This window comes from Neolamprologus multifasciatus, chromosome 7 (assembly GCF_963576455.1).
Source record: "Neolamprologus multifasciatus chromosome 7, fNeoMul1.2, whole genome shotgun sequence".
NCBI lineage: Eukaryota > Metazoa > Chordata > Actinopteri > Cichliformes > Cichlidae > Neolamprologus > Neolamprologus multifasciatus.
In genome coordinates this window covers 57,573,813-57,585,731 of record NC_140445.1, presented here as the reverse complement: position 1 = coordinate 57,585,731, position 11,919 = coordinate 57,573,813, and the positions used below count along the sequence as shown (strand labels likewise).

The following is an 11,919-nucleotide window of genomic DNA, read 5'->3' as shown; positions in this document are numbered from 1 at the left end:
ATTCCAACTTTTTTTCTCTCTCTCTTTTGTCTTTCCAGAACTCACATTCACACAGATTCAAAAACACGCATGTTCACACATAACGAGCAGCAGATGACTGGATAACCTTTACCAGTTTGAGTTTCCAACAGAAAGACTTCTTCGCCACAATCTCATTACTGACTTCTCTTAGCAAGAATCCAGTGGGTGTTTTCACTGACTCCAAGAGCAACAGCTTCTGCTAGAAGATGGAAATTAGAGCGACCCAGTAGCCCACCACTTTCCTCATAAGAGTGCTGTCACCATGCAAGACTCCTGACATCTGTGGCCAGTTATTGGCAGAAACTTATCTTCATCCTGCTGGCAATAGAAGGGGGAAGTTCAATAAGAGATGGAGATGATATAGAGAGTAAAGAAGTTGATATGATACGAGTATAAATGAAGAGTTATGTAAGAAAAACCAATTTCTTTATGAGGGAGGTACAATGCAGGGCTGGGTACTGACGGCTGGGCTGTCTTTGTGCATATTTGCGGAGTGTGTGGAGTATTAACAGACTTCCTGCAGATTTGTTTGGAAATTTTGTGTGCATTGTGTTGTGTACTATTATTTCCCCGCAAGTCCCATTATGTGGACATTTTCATCTGCAGCAAATTAGCTGACCTCTAATCATTCCAGCCTCTCTTCCAGATTACAGCCAGTCGGAATGAGAAATTAAAGGAGGGAATAGCGTACCAATGGGGTAATAGTTTGAGCAAGACAGAGAGCGACGTAAAGCAGAAAAGGACTCTGTATGAGGAAATGTGGGAGTGCAGAGGGGAGGTGGCTCAGGTATTTCAGTCTAATTAGAAAAGAGTCAAATTTAGGGGTTGTGTTAGCTCTGTTGGAGTTAGTGATGACAGTGCTGGGGCTAGACTCTGTAAACACAGATACTGTGTCAAGACACCCTCCTTTAAACAAACACACATTTCCTGTTGTCAGTGCATGCGATTATAGTCACTGCTCGTAATTGTGATCCACTGACAGTTACAGGCAGCACAAATAAACTGCACAAACACTTCTTGTACAAACAAATAAAAACACAGCGTGTGAGATGAAATGTGTGTGATGCCAGCCTCGCTGTCTGCCTTCAAGTTACATTTTCATTTGATTTTTATTTCTGACTCTCATTTCAAGGGAAATGCTGCAGAGTGGGCAGCTAACAGAAATGCAAACCTAGAGTTTTAACACATCAGTTCATTATCATGCACAACAGCAAACTGAGTCACCAACATATTCCTAAAAATAGCTTTAAAGAGGATCAGAAAACCATTACAGTTCTAAACCACTCAATACGCCATCGATTTTTCCTCTCAGATAATTCAACAGTGAACAAGTGCTTTTGTCATTGCCATGGACATACTGAAACTTATTGATCACAGAAAGCAGAGACCAAAATTTTACATATGACTCACCTTAAACTGCTGAGTCATTACTCAGGTTCATATCTGTAGATGCACCATGGAAATTGCACTTTTTTACTCTCTTTTATGGGGAAAAAGTGATGTTAAATTGAATCTTCAGTCGGTTTCTTGTTAGAAAGCTATTTTTCAAACTCAAAAACCTCTGCACTATAATTCCTGTACTGAGAAATATTACTTAAACAATTCAAGAGACCACACTCAGTTCAAGAGCACAGTTCTTGTAATGCCTTTTGTCTGTCACTTCTCCTGTGTTTATGGGTGGTGATGTGAACATTTGAGACTGAGCCTTGGAACAATTCATAAGCAAAATGGCCTTGTGAGTTTGTATATCCACAAAACCCCGAACTGTTTAAATGACACATCCTTTAGCATAGTACACAAGGAGCTTGTGACACAAACACATCAACATCCCACACTGAGTCTATTGTGCCGATCCTTTGACGGCGGATCACTCAAATGTGTGCAGCACAGAAACAAAGTGGGGGGGAAAAAAACACACAAATGGGTCATGTTTATGTGCTCAGCATTTATTGTAAAGGTCAAGCTATTTAATACAATTGTCATGCTCTTTCATACACATGGTTGTTTTTTTTAAAACAACCCTTTTGGTCAGATGTATCCATTTCTTCCCAGTGGAGCCTCGCTAATTAGATTACTCCGGAAGTGAACAAAGATCAAAATGAAATTTGTCACTAACCACAGAAAATGAATTTAATTCCCCAAGATCCAGTTTGATCGATGACGTGATTACAGTAAAAAGTAAAAACTAACTCCAGTTAAACAACAAGAGACTATCCAAAAAACACACAATAACACCAAACATCCACTCCGACCACTACAACAGAGAGTCAAAGTATCAAACTAATGACTTAGAATAGGGGACATTTGGAAGCAGGTCCTAAAATAGTGCCTAAACCTGTGCTTCCTTCTTTCTTAAACATCTGCAAACAGTCACCTCGTCTTGTCTGCTCCTCACTGCTAATTTACCCCCACGTGATTCGTATAGAACTGGAGACACACAGAGGAGGAAAGATGATCGGTTAAATTAAAGAACAGGCAGAAAAGCATCTCCAGGTCAGCAGGTACACTTATCCCACACGTGTCTGTGTCAGACCTGTACACATAGTCACTATGTTGTGACTGTCAACATGGCATAAAGTAGGGGAAATTGCAAGTGATCTGTAAGTCTCTTAGTACCTGCCTGAGTGATTTGCACACAAACACACATGCTGTACACACAAGCATCTTGAGATGTAAACATAATTCAAAAAGTTGAATGTTCACGCCAACTCTGTGAGGTCTCTTTGTACCACCTGCCAAAGTTCTACTGCTCCCCCGCTAAATTGTCGATGGGGCAACAATTACAACCAAGTGAACCAAATGACATTTTCCCTTCCTGTCTGTCTAGTATTTTTTTTTCATGTTTTTTAGTTTTGTGAGTGTTGTGCACACATTTTAGGCACGAGTTGAATGGAGGATACCTTTGCCATGATTGCAGTAGCAATATAGGCAAAAATCTATGAATTAAATCAAGCTGTGTTGAAGCAGCATTGCATTACATACGTTTTAAAGATACATGTTAGGTAGTACAAGTGTCTATGAGAACTTATCACGGAACTGCTGCAGGCTGTAGTCTGTCTCAGGGTAATCTATCTTTTTGTGTAATGCCAAACTGTCTTTGTGATGCTGAGCTCAAAGCTCTTTGGGACCAGTCAGTCTATTCCAGGAAATCCCATTCTTCTTTTGGCTGAACACCATCTGTAGCTGCATGCTTTAAGTTTGAAGCAGTGATGCAAATCTATCTTGTCATCTAAATCGAAAGATACTATGTTTCTGCTTTTTTATTAAACGGTGAAACTGAAAATTCACAGATAACAACAGTAATTATATTTTGACATTAAAAATATCATTTCAATTAAACTGATTGTGTGTACTGGTGGATTAGTTATTATTCATCTCTGGCTCTCTTCCACAGCGTGTCTTTGTTTGTCTTTGTCTGCCTCCCTTCACCTCAACACAGCATGTGGCCTGAGCCTGGTTCTGCTGGAGGTTTCTTCCTGTTAAAAGGGAGTTTTTCCTCCCCACTGTCACCATGACGCTTGCTCATAGGTGTCATATTATTGTTGGGATTTTTTCTGCTTTTTTGTATTATTATGGGGTCTTTACCTTACAATATTAAGCACCTTGAGGCAATGGTTATTGTGATTTGGTAAATAAATAACATTGAGTTTAAATGAATTAATTTTGATATTACAGAAACATAAGAAATGATTTTGATAACCAATACTGTTATTTACATTAGCCCAGTGCAGTCAGACAACTACCACTCTCCTGGCAACCTCCAAACCCAGACTCATCCATCAGATTTCCAGATGGAGAAACGTGATTCATCATCACTCTACAGAACATCTCTCGGCTGCTCTAGAGCCCAGCGGTGGCGTGCTTTACGCCACTGCATTTGAAGCTTTGTATTGTGCTTAGTGATGTAAGGCTTGGCCAAGGATGTTCATTCCAAGAAGATCTCTACATACTGTTCTTGAGCTAAACTGAAGGCCACATGAAATCTGCAGTACACTATGCACCTCAGCATCACCTCATCCCGCTCTGTGATTTTACTTGGCATACCACTTTGTGGCAGGATTGCTGTCGTTCCCAGTCCTTCCAAACAGGAATAATTAGTAGGGAGGAAATTTCATAACTATCATGGCACCATGCTGGAATTCACTGAGCTCCTGAGAGTGACTCATTCTTTCACAAATATTTGTAGAAGCAGTATGCGTGCCTAGGTGCTTGATTTTATAAACCTGGGGCCACCGAAGTGATTGGAATAACTGAATTCAATAATTTGAATGGCTGAGTGAATACTTTTGGCAGTTTAGTGTAGGCATGATACTTCATATCTTGAGCCTGAAGATGCACACGTACACCAACGAGTTCTACTCTCCTCCACCTTTGGCATATTACCTACACGATCTCTAGCCAGATATATAAAATGTAATCAGGTGTAACAGTGGTGTCCAGCTTGGCCACTGTATTCAAGATAGTGGAGCAACATGGCACCTTCCACAAAGTGGCGCCCTATTTTTAAATCAATTAATTCTAAGACTATGAGAATCAGTTTGTTTGAAGATCTAATTACACACTAATCAATCTATATTTATAAGTAAAATATTCTTTATTCAAATACTCAAATAGACCGAAAAAACGACTGTGTTATTTAATTAGTCCTGTATTGCTTGCAACCACCCCTTAAAGTGTGTTATTTTTTACCTTTATGTGGCAGCCTGCCTCACATCCCATTGCTTTACATCTAAGTACCCATATCTGCTGATCAGTAGAATAAAGGGAAACCAGTTGCAGAATCTGTTTTGAATGTGCAGAGTACAAGCAAAACAGGAATGAGCCTATAAAAACACTACTACACTGTGCTACTAGTGGCCACAAACTTAACAGGATACCTTTAAAAGTTGTACAGTTTCTATGTCATTCACAAAAATGTAAGTTTTTATGTTGAGAGACTTATAAAAATATCTGATCCCATGGAAAGAACCTCGGTGAATGCACATGGCCCCAACAAACTTAACACCTCATGTTACCAGTTATACTATATGTTAGGCCCCACTCTAAACACAGAGAAAATCCACAAATCAAGACTCAGTAGGGGCTAGAGTGGAATGTGTTATGTTAAGACCATTCACCTGGTTAGATTTTACCCGGGCTATGGCTACCAATTACATTCAGGACACACACATGCAGATATGTACTGTACCTACAACATGATTACAAACTGAGAGAAAAAAAACAAGGTAGGAAGAACAGACAAGTGTGTGGTCATGTTTATGGGTTTGGAAAAGACTGTGGCATTTCCTGAAAGTCCATGCCAAGTGTATGTTTGGTGTTCTGCCCGACCTTCAGGTTGTTTAACACATCTTTCTCACCGTGTTGCAAATATTGTTGAGGCTGTCTTTGATTGACTTTGCTGCCAGCCTGTGTGCAGGGGTTCACAAAAACAGGTGATTAAAAAAAAGTAAACTGCAACAGGAAAATGTTTAAAGAGTATTTGGGATCATTTCATGTGATTAACAACTTATTTGACACGTTCTCTCTTTTCCTTTTCCAGTCTGCTAAATCCTTTTGGACTTCCATAAACATAAAGATTTATATACAAATACTGTTTGATCCCAGCTTGGAGGGGGGAAGAGTGTGTCTCTCACAGGAAAATACACCATACACCATAAATATACCCAAGCAATCAGGGAGCATTTACAGAAGATACTGGAAATTTTTTTCTTACTACACTTCAAAACCTTAATGACCCCGATGCCCCTGCCTGGCTGAAGCCTTGTAGTGACGGAAAAACTGTGACCTCTATGTCACGGCTTACAGGAAGTGTACTTTTTTTAACAGTTAGAAAAAAAACAACAAACAGTGCCAATTAAAAATGTTGCAGCTAATGTAAACCACATTATATTAACCAGATTCAGGGAAGTTTATTCAGACGTGGGTTGACTGCCCCGGGAACCTCATGACCCAAAGGCTGCTGAGAGTGTTGGAGCTAAAATTAGAGTGCCATTAAGTTGCAACACCGTTCCAAAAAAAACAACCATTTGCCGGTAAAGGTCTGCGGAAATAGATGTTATATTACTATCACAAAAGAGTTAATGAACTTTGGAGGAGTGTACTTGATGACATGCTGATCCTTGCAGATCCAGTCATGGGTCATGATGTTGATGCAGCATTAGTCTAGTGTGCCACTTCCTGCAATTAGTGGAACAAACCTAAAAAGCCACTCTAAGATTTTAACTTAACCACAGATGAGTCATGGTCTTTCTTGGGGGATCTAATATTAATACTGTTTCTCAGAAATATTGAGTAATGAAAGAAAAGCAAAACAAAAAAGTTAAAGTGGATTTAAGCCACCTGATCTAAATCCTTAGAAGCAATGGGTTTAAGGTGTATTCCTTATATTATACCATGCTGTTGTTAATCTACATGTGTGGACCAGTTAGTAAGTTAAACCAGTAAAATGAGGGATCTTTTTGACTTTGAATACATTGTTACAGGTTTATTTTATTTTTTGTTAGAAGAAAGGTTTTTGATTTGTTAAGCATTAAACAGAGATGTCTAACTAGTTCCTGCTTTTCTTCTATGTCTGTAGGATTTTAAACCAGGCATGTTAAAGGGTATGACCTTGTGCCTATTTACAAGGGTGTCCCGTTACAACCTCCCTACTAGATCATTGCTGTGTAGCACACATACAAAGACCTCCCAGGTGGACACATCTCTAAGAAAAACAAATATTTTTAAAAGCTACTACTCCAAATTGTGGCCTTACACATTCTTATATTACGGTCAGATAAACACAAACCCCATCAGGTAAAGTGTAGATTATGCTCAACTGCTCACTGGTGTTAGCATCTGACATTTGATTGCTGCTTTAGGCAGGGGATAGCAGAGCTGTCTGTGTCAATAATGCTGCAACAGGCATCACAAAAATCAAAAACACTGAGGCCTCTGACAGTACTCAGTGGGGCACTCTCTGCCATTCTGTTTGACATCTTACATACAGCTAAGATTTCCACCCAGAGGAGCCACTGCCTTCCTCACCACAGAAATCATGTAAAAATGGATGTGTATGGTTTTATGTGTGTAGTTCAGGGAGTATGAAGGAAGAGGAACAAGAAAAAAATGTCTTAAATCCTGTCTTTTAAGGTAGCACTTAGACTTCTTTGAGTGGTTATTTGAACTGCACAATTACTGTATTTAACTTATGCTTGATCAAGTGTGTTTTCATGCTGAAGTAAATGAAGTGCTTTCAAAACAAGATTTAGACTTTACTTTGGAAGGAAAGATAAAATGAAATAAAGCTGCAAACGTTTACACATTTTAGCACACATCCGCCAGAACATTTAGGAAATAAATACCCACGACCATGGAAATATGATTTAAGCTATTACCTTCTTGTACTGATGTAGATAGGCTATTGGCTATGACAACACCCAACCGCAAATCCCACATATCAGAGATCTGGGGTGTGGTCAGACACAAACTAGGCATGATGTTTTTTAGCTGGCCAGGTGTTAAGCTGCACTTTCTTTCAGTAATTTGATAATTAGGCATTAATAAGACAACTGTAGTGTAAAGAACTACTTGACTAATCCCAAATCACCCACACCCTTCCTTCATATACCAACACGGACACAGTGAACCACAAATGCAGATGGTCTTTCTTTTTCAGCAGCTGTCTCTGTCAGCAGGAAGGATGACATGTTTGGTCTGCTCCCAGTGGAGCCAAAGCATCTGACCAGATGTGAGCAATAAGGAGAATCTCAGGTCATACTAATACAACGTTTTTTTGTGAATTTATTATATATGCACAATAACTAACACCATATTATAAACATTTTTTTCATTTCTTCCATTTTCTCTTTTTTACAGTAAATAGTATTAGTGTACAAATGTATACAAAATTTATTCAGGCTAGTGAAGATCCACAAAAGAGTATTTCATGTACGGTATTAAAGCACAATCAGATATCGGAGGGACACATACATGCCTGCACACAGACAGGGGACCCTCAGGGTAAAACACAAGTCAACACATAACTTTGCTAGACAGCATAACCTGATCACACCAGTATATCACCATGAAGGCGAGGTGGAGAGAACGTTACTTTTATTCTTAAAAAAAAAAACGAAACAGGGAAAAGATGAACTTATGTATGATCTTTATGACTTACTAAAACCTAAGACAAAGTAAGGCAATGGAAAATTATCATTGGTAAAAGAGTGCTCTCAAAGTTCTCTCCAGCTAACCCTGATGCTGATCGTAGGCATAGACAGAGTTCAAACACAGAACAAGCTCATCCCATGACATTGCAGCATTTCGACACTGAGCCTTCAGCGTCTGCTTCACAGCACTTATAGAGCAACACAAAGAGGAAACAAGCATAAAGAGAACAGCAAGAAAACAAAGAAACAGTCATTTTGATATGCTGATCTCATTCACAAGTCATCTTGGCTCCTGAGTCTGGCGATCCAGAAAGGAAACAGAAACAGGATTAATAAAGAGAGGTGTTGGAACCCAAGCTCAAGCCTGGCTTAGCTTTGTTTTGGCAAAAGAGGGGAATGATATTCCTCTCTCATCATCAAAGTCAACGGTTGTTTCCATCACCTATCTGTAAGCCAAAAAATTAGAGGAACTGCAGCAGATTTCGACTATTTCATAACAAATTACTGCAAGGGATACCCTCTCTGCTAAACTGCAGCAAGCGTTAGCATAGAAGCATACATGGTAAGAATACAAATCTGATGTGTTGCTTCATTCAAATACCAGACAGTTTGATTTACTACATAGGCACTGGGAATTTGATGCATCAAACTGAAGACAACCAAAGCTGTCACTTGAAGTACAAATATATTTGTAAAATTGCAATATCCTAATAGATTATCACATTGGATGCAACCTGACCTCACTTATCTCTTGGTGAAATATCTATAATATCTAGCTAATAATGTAGCTTGTTTACTGATGTACACCCACATTGGAGGAATATCTCGAATTAAGCTATTGTGCAGATTCTCTTTAGTAGGTTTGCGGTCATTGGTACTGTGTGGAGCTTTGGTGTCAAAAAGTCGGTGTTGTCTTTCGCTCTGTACTGAGCACATGCTGCTACAATACAACACCTAGCTAGACACAAAATGCTTACTGATTTTGAGTACAAAAGTGAAATGTAGATAGGTTGGTAAAGTACATTTAAAAACAAATCAAAAGGGATACTCTTAATACTTGCTCTGGTTGCCAAAATAAACGATCCTTACAGCATACTTATTCATACACAATGAATATAATAAGCAACAAACAATACCGACAACCACACAAATCAATGCTGTCAGTGAACATACAGGCTTCGAATGAGATTTAGTTGGCATAGTGGGAAAACGTCTTTCAACCTCCTCAAAATAAATCAGACACACAAGAGAAAATGAGGCAGAATTAAAGGGTTTGGTTAGCTCTTACTCTTGCACCATAGGAGAATATTAAGGAGTATATCATGAAAATGAGTGCAGCTGAGCACAGTAAATGTGTCTCTCTTCTTGGAAAATAATGAGGAGGTAATGAATGAGCACCCTTTGGCATTGGCAAATGGAAATGCTGATATTGGTCTTGAGAAAATAAAAATGTCTTGTTGCAAATATTCTGCATACATCCTGTATGGTGCAACTCGAGTGTCTTCTGGCCTCCAGCGAAATGACTCGATGATCAGTGTATGAGTGTATGTAATCGCGTGTAGGGGTCATGAGTGTTGCAAAGATGTGCTGAGCCACAACAGCAGCAGCTGAAACCCGAACACTGGCCAAAGGCTCGGTCTTAGACAAGTCCCTCCTCCACAATCAGAATCGTCTTCCTGTTGGACAGATCAAGTGTAAGTAAATTAGAAGCAGTCTTCTCTGACATTCAAAAGCTCTATCTCAACTGCTACCACCACTACTGCTGCTACTAACAGTAGTAAGCATTTTATGATTATACTATATCAAATTCAGTCATTCTGTAGTCTACTGTCGGTGTTGTATCAAGTCTACTTTTCACACTGAAGATTGACAGGTTTTTAGAGAACCATGTTTTCCCCCTTTCCCCTTGATACAACAACAACGTACATACCTGCCACATTATATCTGTTATAACTAGATGGAACCGGAGATAGTTAGCATAGCAGAAATACTCAAAACTGTGTGGCTTAATCCCAAGTTGACAAAAAACATCTACCCAGCACACTAAGTGCATACAGATTATTTATTTAGATATCATTCGTTTTACCCATACAGAACCTGAAGTGTAAAAACAACAGTTTATGGTGTTATCTCCTTGAGTGTTTCCTGGATAAGTGCAGCGAAAGGTTAGCTCTTTCTGTGGCTAAATAGCTATGCGGTCCAGTGTTATAATAAGCAGCGAGAGCGGTATCAACATATACACTTATGTTTTATTTAACTGTCAGCAAAAAGGCAAGCAAACACATTGCCAAAATGAAATATTAATTTAACAGCTCTGTTCAAATATTTAGAGGTGTTTTCAGACCTCAATCTTTGTGCAATGGCTTGCACCTGGTAGCTTCAGTGTGTAGCTGTGTTTTTTTTATTTAATGGGAGTATTCAGGATATCCGTGCATGCCAAAGGCCTAGGAGAAAGAGGTGGGGGTCTTCTGTATTCAAAGGGCAGGAAAGCCATGTGAAGCTTCCTTTGTTTACTCCAGTGACAAAATGGACTGGACTGGACACAAACTGTCTTCCTATGAGGAACTTAGCCAAAAGTAATGGGACAGAAGGGAGAGGAAAAGGACACGGCCTACATTTACTCCGTTCATCTACTTCCTACGTTATTCCTCCCCTCCCTTTCTGCTTCCCAGCATGGCCTCTTCATAATATAAACACCAAAAGGCACATGAATTGGTGGCCTGTTGTGTGTATGTTCTACTCCTTTATAGCACAATGAAAGGCAGAGTTCACAAAGATATGCCAGATATTTTTTTTTCCAAATATTTAGATGTCTTATAAATTGTTCACAGTTGGGTGGTGACTCAACGAGTTCACATATAATTTATCTGCTTTTCTCTTTTGTTTTACGGATTTAGCTGATATGATACATAAAGGTCCACTAGTAACTTTGTACAATACTTTAAACATTATTTTTTTTAAACAAAATTGTGCAAAATTATGTACAATATAAGATAGATGCAACATTCTGCGAGTAAGGGAATTATTCAACAAAGAAAAGATCTCACCTATTTATTAAGCTGTGTTATACTTCTTATTTTTTTTCTCATCAGCTATTTCCTTATTAAATTATTTTAGTGAGTATAATACCTCATGGAAATTAAAATCTTTACTGTTTATAAAACTTTTTAAATTGTAATAACCAACATATTACATATTACAACATAATGGAAAAGTGAAAAAAATAAATCAGCTTTAATTGAATGTCCATCATACTATCTGATTTACACTGCCCCTAAAAAGAACTTTGCAATCGCCAAGAAACTTTGAATATCATAGAAGTTAATATGTTAGGAATGAGCCTTCTGAAGCAGTGAGATGGCACTGACCCTGAAGCCAGAACCAGAAACAACAGTAAAGGTGTAGGGCTCATTGTAGAACCTTTGCTGACTGGGCACAAAGGTTCATCCTGTCAGACAAGAGCAGCAGCCATTGGGAAGCAGAAACATAAAAGAAGAACAAAAAATAATGAGAGACAAGAAGACAGAAAGGAATATAAACAAATGAGTGAATTGTCAATGAATATTAAAAACTGATAAATAACATGGAAACTGGATAGATAAATGAAAGATGAAGGAAGCTCAAAGGGCAGGTAATTTTCATTGCTTTAAATCTATGCAGAAAGCACATTGCTGATGAAAACCAGACAGAAACTGACAGAAGCCAACCGTTTAGTCTGGCTAATAGAGCTGTTTCCAGAAAATATTCT

At 38.7% G+C, this 11,919-nt stretch overlaps 1 protein-coding gene across 7 annotated transcripts in view; it reads right to left on the bottom strand.

Moving 5' to 3' along the window:
- Positions 1 to 2,843: 2,843 nt before the first annotated feature.
- LOC146515618 (voltage-dependent calcium channel subunit alpha-2/delta-1) overlaps positions 2,844 to 11,919 on the bottom strand; it is a 77,702-nt gene continuing 68,626 nt past the window's right edge. For 3 of the 7 annotated variants that reach the window (XM_085164496.1, XM_085164497.1, XM_085164499.1), the window contains one exon: positions 2,844 to 11,619. In XM_085164496.1, the coding sequence (XP_085020622.1) occupies positions 11,446 to 11,619 (174 nt within the window). In that variant the 3' untranslated portion in view covers positions 2,844 to 11,445. The remainder of the gene's footprint in view (positions 11,620 to 11,919) is intronic. The other 4 variants (XM_085164500.1, XM_085164503.1, XM_085164502.1 and 1 more) reach the window with 2 other exon arrangements.